Source organism: Crocodylus siamensis, chromosome 2, assembly GCF_052110815.1.
Source record: "Crocodylus siamensis isolate JL-2025a chromosome 2, ASM5211081v1, whole genome shotgun sequence".
In the NCBI taxonomy this organism is placed as follows: domain Eukaryota; kingdom Metazoa; phylum Chordata; order Crocodylia; family Crocodylidae; genus Crocodylus; species Crocodylus siamensis.
The window spans coordinates 58,854,298-58,870,624 of NC_143396.1; the positions used below are offsets into that span (position 1 = coordinate 58,854,298).

A 16,327-nucleotide genomic window follows, 5' to 3' on the forward strand; every position below is an offset into this window, starting at 1 on the left:
TGGTCTGAAGTGGGGATGGTAGGTCTTGGGCATCCTCATCTCCTCCATACTCTTGCCAAGCCACATGCATTGAAGGTCTGATATGATGGTCATAGTTGTCTTATTTGTACACCATGATCCAGAGGATCAGTGGTTTCTATTACATACAGATGTGTGTGGTGTGTGAGAGAGAGCATATCTCCTTCCATTGCGTCTCTCAGTGGATGGTGTCATTTTATGTTTGACTTCCAGACTGCAAACTCTCAGTTTTTTCAACACCTGCTTCTTAAAGTGTTTAATGGCTAAAATCATCAACAGCCAAATGAACTGATTTACATACAAAATGTTGTGTTTGCAGATGTAAAATCTGAGTGCAAATCTGGAGTTTGATTTTGAAAATCTAAGTTGTGGTCTACAGCCAGAAAGACATGGCAGGTTGTTCATTTGTTCAAACTGTTTTATTTGCAGCTGAAAAAGTATGGATGGAAACTATATGGTGGGATTGTTCACATGCTAACAAAAGGAGTTCCTTCATGTAAAATTAGCAAACATATGGTGCATGTTTTTCCACAGAAGAGACTGGACAAGCAATTAGATCTATATTTTTTCATATCTTATCTGCAACTTTTTCCTTTTTCCTTGATTAAAACTCACAATAAGCAGTCATATTGTTCTTAACATGTAAGCAAAAGCAGAACTGAGTTCCTTGGTGTATCAGCTGCAGTGGTGACATTATTTCAGAGCAATAAATATTTTCTATACAGCCATTAAAGATTAGATTATAAACACCGAGGAAAGAAGTTTAGAATAGTTTCATTAACATCCTATTTCCTTCAGTTCCTGTTGTCTGGATAACTTAATATATAACATTAAATCTGGAACAGGATTAGCAAATCATGGAGCAAATTTTAACTTAAAAAAATCAACTCTGAATTTTTTTTTTTTTATCTTTGTGGAGTTGGGAGCTGATCTTCCCACAGTCTGCATATCCTGTAGCAGAGTTAAAGCTGCACATGGTAACGAGAATTCAGTTATTCTGGGCCGGTGCCAAACTCTAATTTCATTTCTCCCTTCCCACTTTTTTCCCCCATAACACTGATGTATTAAGAAGTTGGAGCCTGCAAACAAAACAGAAAGACAGCACTGCTTAGAAGTTAATGAAAACATCAATAAGTCATAACATCTGGAACTCATCTTCCAAACTCTGACGTAAGGAAGTTGTCCAGATGTTAGCAGAATTGTAGCAGTTGTAATATTTGTTGAGCAAGACCTCCAAAAAGTCACATGCAAAACAGTTCAGCATTGTTAGCACTTTTGTAGGAATGCTTCAAACCTATAATAATCTTTCAAGTGAGTGAAATGTCCACATAATGCAGTAGGGGAACACAATCCAGGGAGCCCAAAAACTGGGGGTAGAGTTACTCATCAGTCCCAGGGTGCTAGGAAACACAAATGAAAGAGCAAAGAACAGAAAGTCAATGAGGCATACTTTTTAATGGTCTATGGAGACCTGACTTTGACTCTATCTAACAGTGATCTCGAGACATCTCATTTTTAATATTTAAATTTACCAATCAAAGCTAGAGCCATAGAGAAGATACTATTTTTGCCAATCATTTTTGGTCCTACTCTTATAAGGAATACCCATATGCATACACATGGGCACATTTTGGAAACCTAATCACGGGCTTTCCTATTGTCAGGGGTATTACTTTCTCTTCTCCCAGAAGCTGTTCTTACTGCCTTGCTGCTTAGCTGAACAATGACATTTCACATCTGGTGGCTCGTCCTCTTTCTGTTGGTGGACAGAACAGAGATTTAAAGAGTTTCCCTTGGTGTAACTGTCCTTGGCTATTGCATGTGATATTTATAAACAATGGATTTGGGGCTCCCAAAAACACAGTGAATTAATTCCAAAATTTCCGGATTGCAGGAGTGTTCTGGGATTGCATTCCTTATGTACACAATACTGAAAAACTCAAAGACATGACTTGGGGCTATGTTTATTTCAATGCTGTAACTGGTTAGAGGATTGTGGAAAAACAGAATGTTGAAAATAGGGCGCATTTCCATAATCCATTCCAGCTATTCTAACTTGTATGCATGAGAAGCTTTTAAGAATCACTTGCTTAAAATGCTCAGCATCCTATGTGCTACTTATTATAAACTTTAACAAAATAATTCTATTTGTGCCTTCTGATTACAGAAATGACAGAGGAACCACATAAAATAAGTATTTAAAATTCAACTGATGGTGAAATATGTCAAAATAATAAATATAAACTTTTCCAACTGCCCACCCCCAGCTTCAATGTGGTTGTTTCTCATTTAAATACTCCAAGTGATAGAAAAAGTACATGTTGCCTTGTATAGCTACATGCCTGCTACAACCCCATTTATGTCAGCTTTCACGTAAGAAATGCAAGAGTGTTGGAAACAAAACATTCTAATAAAATAATAAACCACATAAGCCCCACACTACAAGCTCCTTTGATCATTCCAATACTCCTTTACATTTTTCTTTGGAGTGTAACATTAAAAGAGCTGGGTACAGGAAAGGAGCAGATCACAACTTTATTCAGAACTTCTTTTAGTACTTAAACTAAAGATTGTTCTGCTAGAAATATCAACCAGCCCTTATTTAAAAAACAAACAAACAAACAAAAAGCATTTTATATTCATGTGCCTGGTTATAATACTACTGTAGCCAAACAAAATTTCTCATAAATATTGTACTCATGTGCAGAAAAGTACATATAGAACTATTTGAGATTATGCATGTCTGATTTTTTAAACTGTGACATATTATAAAAGGTCTGCTTTTCTCTAATTTTATAAAAAGATTAGCAAAAACATGTTTTTTTCACGTAGCTTTTAGGATAACAGCATGCCACCTGAGATTATTTGTAGCCGTGTACATGATAAAGGCTGCAGCTTTCTTCTAGATGACATTATCTGTATTGCGCATGTTCTACCTTAGTACAAGTATAGATTATTTCAAGTGTGATATTGGTAGATGTGACTGTTTTTAATTATTTATATAATAGACTGGGTAAGAGGAGCATGGAGATCAGGAAGCTGACTCTAAACTGGCCTAGAATTTATTGTAGCAGATGCATGGGTTTTACTTATTAATCAACAGCTATGTCATTTTTTTCTAAAAGCAGTTATATAGTCCAAAAGAGAGTCTGTACAAAGATTACACACTCAGGTACTCAAAGGTATTCCTTTGGTCTTAGGCTTCCCAGTGCACTCAGCTGGCAAGTTTACATGTGTGCCTGACTGTGCAGTTGTTACTGCCTAGTCACTTAGTACTTGCTTGTACTATCTGACTTTAGTACTTTAGCAACTGCTGGTCCTGTGCAGTCCCAGAGCCATATGGGTTGTTTCTGACCTTGCTGTGCTCATTGCTACTGTACAGTACCGGTGGCATTGTGGTTCATGCCAACCGCTTCTACATTGCTGTAGCAATGAGCTACATTACAGTAGCTTGTTGCTACGGTGATGCAGCATCTCTTGTAGATGCACCCAGTATGTGGGTATTTTGTATGGCTGCATATTTTGTAAAATATTGCACATGATATTACCTTATCAAAATACAAACAATAAATACATACTTTTAATTTGTCTGAAAGCAGATACTGAATTAACATTTAAAGAGATATATTCACTTAAACCTAAGTATGACTTTTTGCAGATAGGTAAAATGCCACTACACTATGACTTTATCTTAAATTATATACAGATGCAGTCAGCTCAGACTGGTGATTTAGATACCCACTTCTAGGTACTGCCGTATCCAAAAATTATGTGACTGGTTCCAGGAGGAAGCTCCAGATAGACATGGTTAGTTAACACAAGAATTAAGTACCTCCAAAAAACCGTACACAGTGATGTGCCTCAGCTCTGTACACAGAGAATGAGGAAAGTTAGATACCTCCAAAGGATGATTTAGAGCCTGAAAGCACCTGGAGGTAGCCAAAAGAAACCGAAAGCTGAGGTCCTGCCCCCTCAGAAGCTTGGGAATCCGTCTCAGACCACATATTAGAAGCTTCCATTCACTCAGGATATAGAAAGCCTTGGTTCATTGCCCCTCTTAGCCTGAAGGGATTCAAACCCACATATTCCACCTCTTAGGAGAGCATCCTAGGTTATAAGACAGTTCCTACCCTTTCTACTGAAGCTGTGACACTAGGCATCAGAGAATGAAAGTCACAGGTCCAGAAGAACAGCAAGCTCAAGAGGGATCTTAACTTTTTAGCACAGTGAGTAAGGTACTATTGCTGACAAATGTCCCGGGCCTCCCCCTGCTGGAGATTCCTGAGATGTGCATATTGCATTGCTGCTGGACCACCCTCCCCCCACAACTTGGGGCACGCATCTGCAAGCAGAAATGTGCCCCAGGAATCCCTTCGTAGTGGATTCCCATGATGCAAGTTACTAAGCTGCACCTGCCCTGACTTGTACAGGAACTACAGGAACCCCCTGAGGGCCTACCATAGTCTGCATATCAGGCTGCTCGGCCTGAGTTGGAACAGATATCTACAAGCAGAGGACCCCAGGGGTGCTCCCTTGCTTGCAGACATGTACCTGGAGTTGGGACACAGCACCCGAGCACTTTTCTTGCAGGTTCAGGGACCTGAAGTCACAGGGTCCCAACTCTGAGACAGGGGCCCCAGTAACATCTGTGATGGCCATGGAAGTGGACACATCCTGGCATAACTGATCCTATTTCAAAGAGAACATCTGTTTATAGCTTTGATTCACTGACAGTTCAAAAAAGCTGAAAAAAATAGTTGTTGGGCCCAAATAGATTTTTTTGATCACTCAAAAAGTGAAAAAAAAATTGTCTTGAATTGAATGAAACATTTTGATTTAAGGCAGTGGTGTTCAGCCTTTGGCCCATAGGCTAGATCTGGCCCATAGAGCTGGGTCATCCAGCCCACAGGCCTCCCCATGGGTCTGGAAATTTGGCTGGATGGGAGAGGTGGCAGCAATAATTGCCACAGAAGAGCTGTAGCAATTAACAGTGCCAGTCCTCCCCACTGGCCCTGCACCATTCATCTGGCCCACAGGGCAAGATAGGTTGAACAGTGGTTTATGGCGGTGGTTCTCAATCTAAGTCGCTTTGAGGCACTCCTTGTAAAATGCCCCCTGTAAAATTTTTTCAGTTTTTCACTCATTTTTTAACTATTGAAAATTAATACAGCAATTCATCTATTGTCAGAATATTTTTGACATCATGAAATTGAAATCTCTGGATCTACCTTGTGAATCATTATAGTTATCAGTGCACCGAATAGTGCTAATATTTTGTGGAACCCCATGGTACCCTTAAAAGAATTGCCTGGCACTCTGATTGAGAATGACTGGTTTAAGAATTTTTTAAAATTTGGAATTATTTTAAAGTGAAATTAACAAACTTTTAAGATGAGGCATAATTTCAATTTAAAACCTGAAAGTTTTTTCTTTCCAAAAATGTCATTTTTATGGGATTTTTATTTATTTTTACTGAAACAGTTCACGCGAACTGATACAAATTCACAAAATATTTCAGTTGCTTCAAATATTGGGTTGGAGTTGGGGGAGGGGAAGGGGAATGACCTTGTGTCTGGAAAATCTCAATCAGCTTTAAATTATAGGCCAAACAAGATTATTTTTAGAAAGGTGGCTCATTTATTACAGCAAGAATTCAAATTACACTTATAAGATGGAATACAATATCCTTGAGTTTAGTGAAACTAAAAAGAACTTAAATGCCATGGTTCAATGAAATAATTGAACATGAGCTCCCAGTGTGAAACTGCAGTCAACTGCATGGGTGACTGGTGCCTCCTGATACCAGGGGTGGGGGCACTAGCAGCTGATTGCTGACTGGGAGGGGTCCCCCATCAGCCAATTGCCAAGTTTTGGCGGGGGGCGGCACTGGCCATTGCCCCCCCCCAATCCCTGGCTGATGAGGGCCAATCTCTGGGGGGCACATGCCTTCCCTACGCATCACCTATGGCCAAATGGATTGCCATCAGGTAAGAGCAAGGAGGTGGTCTTGTTTTAGTACATAGCATTATATTCAGTGGGCACGTCTACATGTGCCCCTGACTGCGCAGTTGGTACTGCATAGGTATTTAGGTACTTGCTAAAGTATATTTAGTATTTGTAAGTACTAAAAGACTGCATGGTACCTGCTGGTACTGCACAGTCCCGGCAGTGCCTGATTCATTTCCAACTCTACTGCGCAGTAGCTCCTTGCTGCTGTGCAGTAGCAGCTGTGTCATGGTTAGTGCCTGCATATGCTATGTCTCCACAGCTCGTTGCTACAGCAACAGTGTCTTGTGTTGATGTGCCCAGTAATTATATCGCGGAATATAATTGTTTCAATACATAGCACTGATTAGAACACTACTGGAACCTTTGTGCATCCTTTAAAAAGAACACTGAAAAATTGCAAATGCTTGAAAAAAGAACTGACAGAATGATTTGAGGCATGGAAAACATGCTGCGTTAAGAGAGGCAGTTAGTTACCCATGTTAGTCTGAAGTTAGACACAGCTATGAAGCATTTGACAAAGTAGGCTGTAGCCAATTAAAGCTCATGTGTCTCTGAATGAGTTAGTCTTCAAGAAGTCACCCTGCCCTGACTTCTGCCTTATAAAATGTAGCTTAAAAACACTATTCTTTTAGTTCATCCAAGAGGCTAAAAGGTCACAGTCTTCAAGTACTTACATTGGGAAGCCATTTCTGATAGTAAACAGCTCTTTTCATCAAAAAGAAAATAGTTCAATAAGATCTAATTGCTGGAAGCTGAAACTAGATGATTTCAGACTAGAAATGCAGCACAGATTTTTAATGGCAGGAATAATTTATCAGTGGAATAGCTAGCTTGGGGCATTGTGTATCCTATGTTACCTGAAGTCTTTAAATCAAGAATGGATGCCTTTCTAAAAGATATGCTGTAGCTCAAAGAGAAGTTATGGGCTTGATGAAGAAATTCCTGGGTGAGGTCCTGTGGTCTATGTTATGGAAGAGGCCAGACTAGATGATGAAAATGGTCCCTTCTGGTCTTAAATATCAAGAACCCTATGATATAAGATAAATGCCTCTGCATAGCATCCTTCACAGAAAATCTACCCCATGATGTTTTACGTAACTAGATAAAACAGATAAAAGCATAAGATGCCATCTGTCTGTCACAGAGTAATTGCACTTGCATGGTACTCCATGATATCACAGCTAGACTATTTCCAGTGTTTGAGTTAGCTCAGGTATTTCTATGCTGCACGGCAGTGTAAGCATACCCATATATAAATACATATGTACATTGAATTCATATGTATTTTTATATTGGTAGATAGATATAGATATCTATATCTTTATCAAATAAGCCTGGTTCTGACAGGGAAGGAACTTTCAACACTGTCATTCATTTGAATGGGAACCAAACATAGCACCACAGGACATCTTGATATATTTTTCATTGGCAAAATTAGCCATTTTTTCAGGTTTATAGTAATGTTTCAAGGTCATTTGTGCAAAGTCATCTTTATAGGGATAGAATCACTAGTCACAAGTATTGTGGCTGCCTATTAATGGATTACATCTTAAATACTTCACTTTCACAAGCACCTTACTTACACTGAGCTAAATTCAAAAGTAAATTTGACTACTAAACTACATGTCTTCTTAGACAATGGTAATAATTTAAAGGAGACAATTTCCAGAGTAATAACTTTTTTCTCCACTTCCCCCAGATTTTGAACAGAAATTATCCAGTTTTTGCCAACCCTTTCCACCCCCGATTTTTCTGACAACGTATATGTATTGGTTTCTAGATTTTGAAAAATGACATTTCCAATCTCTTTGCAGTTGCTTGCTTAGCCACGATAAGCACACACATGTATGCACATGAAAATTTAATTTTGCTAAGGCTTAAAAATGACATTCCATTCTCTTCTGAAAATAACACTGTCCAAGGAAAAGCTCTTTTTAATATAGAGGTTATACAGGATTTGGTGAAATCTATTTTCTTCACTGAGAAATTACAGTCATAAGACACTCATATCTAAGAAGAATATATCATAAAAATTTAACTGTGTCTGTATAACGTGACAAATTTCAGAATTACAATGGAATTTAGTTTCACCCTTTATTGAAAACTCAACTTAATTTAAAATATGAGATGTGAAAGGTGCGTTGGATAAGATCTTCCTTCATTTTTCTTTCTAAAAAATGTTGGTGAGTATGTCTGAAAGTAAAAAAAAAAAAGCCAACAGTATTGTTTGGAGCACAAAGCAATGTCAGCCTGATCTGTACAATGTCAGCCTGGTTATGTTACCCACTATCTCAGTATGTGCAACATCCTTCTTATCTGTAATATTCAAACAGGGATGCCCCTGGCTGCACTGTAGTCAATAGAACCATCATCTCAGTGGTGACAGATGACAGAACAAGGAGCGATGGTCTCAAGTTGCAGCAAGGGAAGATTAGGTCTGATATCTGGAAAAAACTCTCTCACTAGGACGGTAGTAAAGCACTGGAACAGGTAAGCCAGAAGGACTGTGGAATCTCCATGTTTGGAGGTTTTTAAGACCTGGCTAGACAAAGTCTTGGCTTGGACAAAGTCGTTGGGGATGGGTTTGAGCAGGAGTTGGGACCAGATGACTTCCTGAAGTCCCTTCTAACCCTGATTTTCTATGATTGTATGTAAAACACTGTAATTCTTATTGCCTTCAGTGGAAGACAAATAAAAATCTGCTCAAAACTTCTAAAAATCAGATAAAAATGTATCTGCCTACAGGTGGATTTTGGTGTTTAGGTATGCAGGGCCAGTTTCTGACCTGAACTCTACTGAAATTAATGGAGATATGTTCATTTATATCAGCTGGGAAGCTGGTCTTCATATCTAAAATGGTGGTCTGTATGAACACCTCTGTTTTTGCAAACTGGCTTTAAAACTCTTTTGATAAAAGTTAGTTGGCTAAAGTTCATTCTGTTCTGAATGACCATTTCTTCAATTTTTAAAACTGTCACACTCCTTAAATTAACTGATATTTCATACTGGAACAGAATGAGTAGCGAGTATAAAACAACTATATATTTAGGGTTGACCTACAGATTATAAATGGGATTAAATGACATTACTTCATAGCATAGCAAAGTACTGGACTTGACTGTCGTGGGGGGGGGGGGGGGGAGGGGGGAGTCTCTTGTTTATTTATATCATGCCCTATCCAAAAGGTACAGAGTCCCTTCCAGTCCTATATCCTCAGACCTTAACCCAAAGTTATAGGTAGCAACTGATATATTTTGATATGGCAGATTTTCATAATGTGAAGCTCACATACTATGTCCCCCCAGCAAAAAAATGCTCCATTGTTTTATTGCATAGGTTTTTAATATTATAAGATCATAAGCTATATCCAGCATCCATCCAACTATAACCAGCATGCACTTGTGTGTATATTTACACATACACACAGAGAAACATCAGATATACTTATAGCCACATATAATGCCTAGAATACTATACACATGTTCACGTGTACACATTAAAGTCTAAAGGCAATCTTCTTGTCAAAACCCAAGGTGGAAAAGAAGGGAAGAGGAGCTGAGCAGGGCAGAGCAGGAGTCCAGACAGAAGTGCAGCTTTGAAGGAAATATTCTGAGTTACAACAATCCCCTGGATCAAACAGAAGTTCACTGTTGATTCCAGGTTTCCCCTAGCAGCAACCCCTCCTCCTTGCCAGGCTGCAAACTGTTAAGAATGGGAGTGGGGAAAGTGAGCAGAGGAAGCTTGTTTTAGGGTGGGGGTGCTCCAACTCACCCCCTGGTGGTGGAGGGTGGGGTGGGTGAGTTGTTTTCAGAATGGGAAAGGGAATGGAGGGAGTTTGGTCGGGGGGGGGGGGGTTTCAGCCCCTGCAGCTAAGTTGAAGGGGCTCCAACTCACCCACCCCATCCTCCAGCACCAGGGGTGAGTTGGAGACCCTCCAACTTAGCTGCAGGGGCTGAAACCCTCCCAGACCAAACTCCCTCCATTCCCTTTCCCATTCTGAAAACAGTTTGAGGCTGGGAGGCAGCACAGACAGAAGTTATAGAAGATGCTCTGTTTTGAAATGTCTTCATCTGATCCCTCATGCAATAAGGGCTCAGATTTTCACCTGATCAGCCATTTTTTAAGCTGTCTGTAGTCACGCACTTGTGTTTGGCAATGGGTATAAACTGCTTTCTGTGGCCAGATTAGGCAAAAACTGTCACTTCTGTCTATGCCCCGAAGCAGAGGCTTGTTATATATTTGGCTAGCACAATAAAAGTTGGCTCAAAAGCGCAATCTGCAATGCATCTAAGAACTTTTTCAAAAGCAGCAGTCCATGCTCCTCTTCTATAGCTTACTTTCTATTGTCATATGCATGCAGGAGGGCCTGGCCATATCCCTAAGCTAGCAAACCGTGTTTCCCAGGCAATAGAATGCAATACCCTAGCTTCCATCCTAGGACACATAACAATCCTGAGAAAGGTGTTTTTCCCTAATGACTCACGGCAGTTGGAGGCTAGAAGATAGAGAAGAGCATACCAGCATAACATAGCCCAAAGTATGTTAGTTGCCTGGAGTATTTTTTAATACTTGAAATACATATTTTAACATGTATTACATATTTTGGCCATGAATGAGGAGCACATATTTTTGGGTGATCCCTTTTGTTTTCTCCTCAATGAAGAGGTTTTTTCCTGAGTATCTCTGCTCATTGGCTGTCCTAGAGCTGACAGTAGACACTTCTGGCTGTTTGAGCCTCCTGAGTATATTTCATGATCTGCCATCACAGCACACAGGCGTACATCTTTGATAACTTTTTGCCTCTCCAAGCAAAACATTGTTCAGATGATTCGTTGTTGCATATGCTACAAGGAACACATTTTTCACATTTTCTTCTTGCCCTCGTTTGTTACTCAAATCACGTGCTTTCTAAGGCGTGTCCTGCTTATCTAAAGTACATTATTGATTTTAGTGTCATGCACCCTTTTTGTACCCTGCTTGTACCAGTTCAAATATTTTTGACACTGTAGATAAACAGACCAGCATATTTTTGGATGATTTGTGCTTCTCTCTGCCTATTGATTTTATCAAGTATTTTCACTGTTCTTTGTACAAATGAACTCTAAATAACTTTAATGTGCTCATATATTGTGCTGCATGTTAGACATAAAAGCCTGACGATTAATAAAACTATTTGGCTGACAACAGCCCCAACATATTATTGTACCTGTCACCCTCAAATCATCAGCACAGCCTGGAAAATGGAATGCTCACTACTTTTAAGGGCCCTACAACATCTAAGCACTGTATTGATAAAAATCCTGACTGCTCATAAATGTCTGCCAGCAAGAATAAAAACATACCCGCTCTTATCAGCATATTTTAAGAGGTTAAAGGGTTACATGTTCACTCCTCATTTCTAGGAATGTGACAGTCTCAAGAAATATAATTAGCAGCTGTCTATCCCTCAGATATTTATCAAGCATATGCAAGGTTACACACACACACACATATGTGTGTGTTGTGTGTATTTTTATCTATCAAGGTCTTTTTGTATCCTGACAAAGCCTACATAGTAGGTTACACTGCATTAGAAGACTGAATTACATGGGACAGTATGTCCTTTTTCTGTCTATGCTAATGCTTGGGGTACAATTTTATAGGAGGCCAAGCTTGCTGTTGTTGTCTGATTTGGAGGCAGGCCAGAGATTCTTGGAGCTTGTTGATGCAAATGCCATACTGGTCTTAACTGTAAATTGAAAAGCTTAGTAAAGGCATTTCACAAAAACATCTCCAACAGGTGGAATGAAAACATGTTCCAGAGTAAACAAATGTCTTGCTGACCTGGCAACAACCCAATTACGACATAAATATTAAACAGAGGACCCGTTGCCTAAGCCAGGTGCCTTCTTTTAGATTGCATACACCATCTTTTCCATGTCATTTAAACTTTTTTCACTGTCACTAATGTTTTCACTTGCCTTAAATCCACCTTACTTTGACTGTAAAAAGAATCCATTTTATGACTGTTTTATAATGCCCTTCAGGCCCCATTCATGGAGAGAAGTCCAGAACTTTTATACCAACCTGCCTGTATCTGAAAGAAAACAGTGACATGGAACTTATTCTATACCTGCTAAGTCTGGTCAATCCATGTGGAGCACTAAAATATATTCTGTGCCCCTACCTCTATTGGTATATCTCCCCATGTCTGCCTTGTAGAACTCAGAAGTGGAAGGTGGAAGCTGCCTAGCAAGATGGGATCTATGGAAACAGCCAAAGAATTAATTCAGCTACCTTATGGTTAGCATAGTAGGCTGAGAAAGTTGTCATCTACTGAAAAATAAAGCACACCTATATTTCTGTTACTGTATAATGTGGAATATCTCATAATCTCTTTGGTGGCAATACATTGTTATCAGATAGCATACCATTACTTGGTGTAAATATGTTAGATCCTTGCCCTATTTTATAGTATATGGCAGGATTTTTCTCCGCAAGATGACTACAAAAATGTATAAAGATTTTTCTTTATATTCCATGCTCACCTTCTTCCCAAATACCTACTGTAATCAGATTTGGCATCTGTATCTCATAACAAAGTCCTTTCCAGTATTTAGCTGCCCTTGTTTTTCTTAGGGATAAGAGAATGAAAATGAAGTAAACATTCAGTTTACATTATTGGATCAGAAAGGCTGCCTTCTTGGTCATCACCATCAGGATGATAAATCATAAATCTTGATACTATCATTATGCAGCACCCTGCCAGACATTTCCAACTATAAGTATATAAACAACCCAAAGTGACCTTTCTAACATGGCTCACCCCATTGTGCATTTTTACTGTCTTTTCTAAGGTATTTAAATACAATGCAAATAAAAAGAACAAATGAGAAGCACTCTGCTTCAGGGACAGTTAAGAAACAGAAGAAAAAAAAATCAAACAATTCTTCTCTCCCCTGGACCTCCATCTTGGTTTGCCACAGATTTTGAGTCTTGCCAGCCAAAATCAGAGCATGTGAATTTTAACTGTATAGTTATACTTAATTTATATCTCAGAAGTCTGGCTCTGGCATACCTAACGTTCACTTGGAGCTCAAAGCAGTGAGATCCTTGCCAGAGGAAATACCAGTAATCTTTGACTGCACAGCCCAGATACTCCAACTGACACACTCCTTGGCTAAGAAACAGTCAGACTTGCAACTCACTGAAGCACATCATGCCAATAAAGCATGGAGAAAGTGACTTAACAGTAAAATAAAATCTTTTTGCCCTCCTTCATGTGAGGAGCTCACTCCATAATTTCAGAGTAGTTAAATGTGACATTTAATAGCTGTTCTTTAATAAATACATATCTCACAGCACCATAATCAGAGAATCGTGCACAGTCCTATTGAAGGAGGGGCGGGGGGCACGGAAGTGACATGACACAGAAACAAAATGACAGGTAAATAATGAAAGGAGACACTGATGCACCTTACACAAATGACACTACTAATTATCCTTATTGGGTCTAGTCCCTTGTGCATTTCAAGACATGTTTAACCTCCCCCCTTCTCACCTGCCAGGCGTCTGTCTCTTGTATTTTTCCAGATAACATCCAGGGCTCTGGCAGTAGAGTCTCGGATGTGATCACTAAATGATCTTCTCAATGGGGCTTTCACTGGGTGATCCATAATGCAGAGCAAAGTGTCACGCATCCACAGTAAAACAGCTGCAGGTTGGCCCCAGGGAACTGGGCATTGTCTGCCTTGCGATCTGTCTGAAATCCCCTTGACAAGGCAGGTTGTTACTTTGTAAAATTTGTCGTCAGCCTTGTGGAACCTCTCCCTCAAGATCCAAGCATTGCAGTTCTCACTGCGGACGCAGGGAAGCTCAGACTGCAGGCAACGTCCTGGAAAGCTGCCAAAGTCAGAGCTGCTGCTACATCTGGAATGGCTTACAAATGAGCTAACAATACCATCCTTTAGATTGGGAGCTTTATTCATGGATATCTCTATGATTTTAGCTTCCTGTTTAATCAAATCATTTACTGGGCACATGCTTGCCTGCTCATTTATTAGGATAACATGTCTCTGCTTAACTGACTTCTCAGGTAATCTTTCATTTTTTTGAGAGGAAAAAACAGAAATGGGAAAGAGACAAAGACATTTTTTTCTTTGCCTGTGGCTCATGCATTTGATTCTGTTACCTTATTTTTCCTACATTTCATCTAGTTTGTGGGAGAAGATAATTTAAGGCCTGATTCTGCCCTCCTTGTCCATCCTGGTACCAGCTTACTCCACAAGCAGGCCTTGTAGAGGGACAGAACTGAACCTTTGCATCTTAGCTGTAAGGAAATATAAGACCCCACACTCTAAAAGGTTTGTTCAAATTAGATTATCGCAGTAACTTGGTATATAGTCACAATAAATGAAGCCATTTGACCTAGCTCACTCATGGTTACTATGACCTATGACTTCCCCAAGGAAGGAAGGAATGAAGGGGTAGTTGATCTCCAGTCCCCCTTCTCCAGAACTGTACCTGAGGTACACATGGCTACATGTGATTAGCTCAGTGATGCCAGAATACAAACCTTACATGCGTCTATTTTTCTTTGAAATCAGTGAGAGTGTTGAGTGGGGCAGAAGTGTAGGATCAAGTTGTCCTGGAGTTAATTCAAGCCAGGGCCCTTTATTTTTACAGCATCAATTGCAGTTTGAAAAACAAATAGCATTAGTTTTAGACGTATTAAGTTATCATTAAAATTAATTGATTAACTTCGTCGAGAGGGGTTAGCACACAGCACCAACTGCAGGATTGGGATACTGATTCTATCAAGATACTTTCTACTTTCTTTGACCTGGTTCTCAAATCTAAATAGCAGTTTTTATTAAACTTCCTTGAATAATTTATTTAAAAGCTTTTTATTTGTTGTTACTTTCCTTTTCTATTACTTACTTTTTTGTCATAATTTACTTTGGAGTAAATTATGACCTCATTTGGGCCGATATAAAATCAGGAATAACTTGACTAACCAGAATTAAGTTCCTTTGGGAGTCACTTTAAGGTAACTTAGAACAGAAGGTGGTCACATATTTGCCCAATATGCAAACTGCAACAGGATGAATCATTTTAATTGATAATCTATTAGAGATTATGTGAAGAGTTTTAATTAAATGTCAGTTGATTTTTGGAATGTGCCAAAAACAACTATGGAGTCCTGAAAACAAATAATAGGATATAGAGCAGATATATGAGGAAGAAACAAAATAAGATTACTTTGGAAAACTGTAAACGATATATTCTGAAGAAAAATAATCCAAAACAAATATGCACAATTAAGGAAAGAAATCTGAGAAGCTTTAACAGAGATATAAAAGGTGACAGAGGATAGGAAATTAGCTATGAGTTTGCAAGTCAATATAGAAGTAAAAAAGGCTTTCATGATTGTATTTCACTTAAATATGTCATTGAGTCAGGGTTGAGCAGAAAGTTGATAGTATTTTCCTTGATTATTATGCAGTTCTAGCAACACCACATCTGGAATGATGTATTCAGTTATGGCTTGGCAGCCAAAAAGATGCATTAAAAAAGTAGTGGAGCATGGAGGAGAGAAATAGATTTATTTGAAAAGTGGTAGAGCTAATTTATGAGGAAAGATTAAAAGGTGTTAAAATAAGCAGCTAAAACAGAGTAATGGGAATAAAATGAAAGAAAAAGAACATTTTGGCTGTATATCAGTTGACATTTTCTAATGGCCAGATTTGCTAGGTAGGGAAAGAAAACACTTCCAAGGGTAATGGCAGAAGACTCCTTGCTTGTGATATTTGAAATTAGATGGCAGAAATTGTAGCCCTCAGTTTTTGTTTTTGTTTTTATTTAAAAATGCATTCCCTCCCTTTCCCCAACCATTTCTGACTTTTTCTCTCCCTCTCTATTCCCTATAGATAAGTGAGATAAGACATAGGATAAGCTTCACCATTTTATTTTGGTAGCAAGCTGTATTTGTTTTGTTTTTTCTCTTTCTTTATATTGTATAATTATTATGTTTATGTTGACTTTTACTGTTCTATATTACTGTTTTACTGATACTATATGATTTAGGCCTATATACGTACGTTAGCGTAAGTCATGTCCAGTTTACATTTTGTTTGTCAAGTCTCCATCTTGTCCCCTTTCCTCATTGTGTAATCCATGACTCGCACCTACCCCCCACCCCTGTGTAACTTGGCTCCTGAATGAATGGGGATGAATGAGGGTGCTTGAGAGACAGTGGCAGTAGGTCTAAAAATAGCTCCCTCTGAATGACCAAATCATCAAACCCAATACCTGGACCAAC

The 16,327-nt window shown here is 39.0% G+C and overlaps 1 protein-coding gene across 6 annotated transcripts in view; it reads right to left on the reverse strand.

Moving 5' to 3' along the window:
• Nucleotides 1-16,327, reverse strand: part of DLC1 (DLC1 Rho GTPase activating protein) — a 409,890-nt gene that overhangs the window by 153,922 nt on the left and 239,641 nt on the right. Inside the window, exon 1 of one of the 6 annotated variants that reach the window (XM_090035990.1) lies at nt 13,568-13,790. The exons of the other annotated variants lie outside the window; for them this stretch is intronic. Coding sequence (XP_089892116.1) covers nt 13,568-13,706 — 139 coding nt within the window. The 5' untranslated portion in view covers nt 13,707-13,790. Of the gene's footprint in view, nt 1-13,567; nt 13,791-16,327 lie in introns of those variants that run through there. 6 annotated transcript variants of the gene reach the window in all.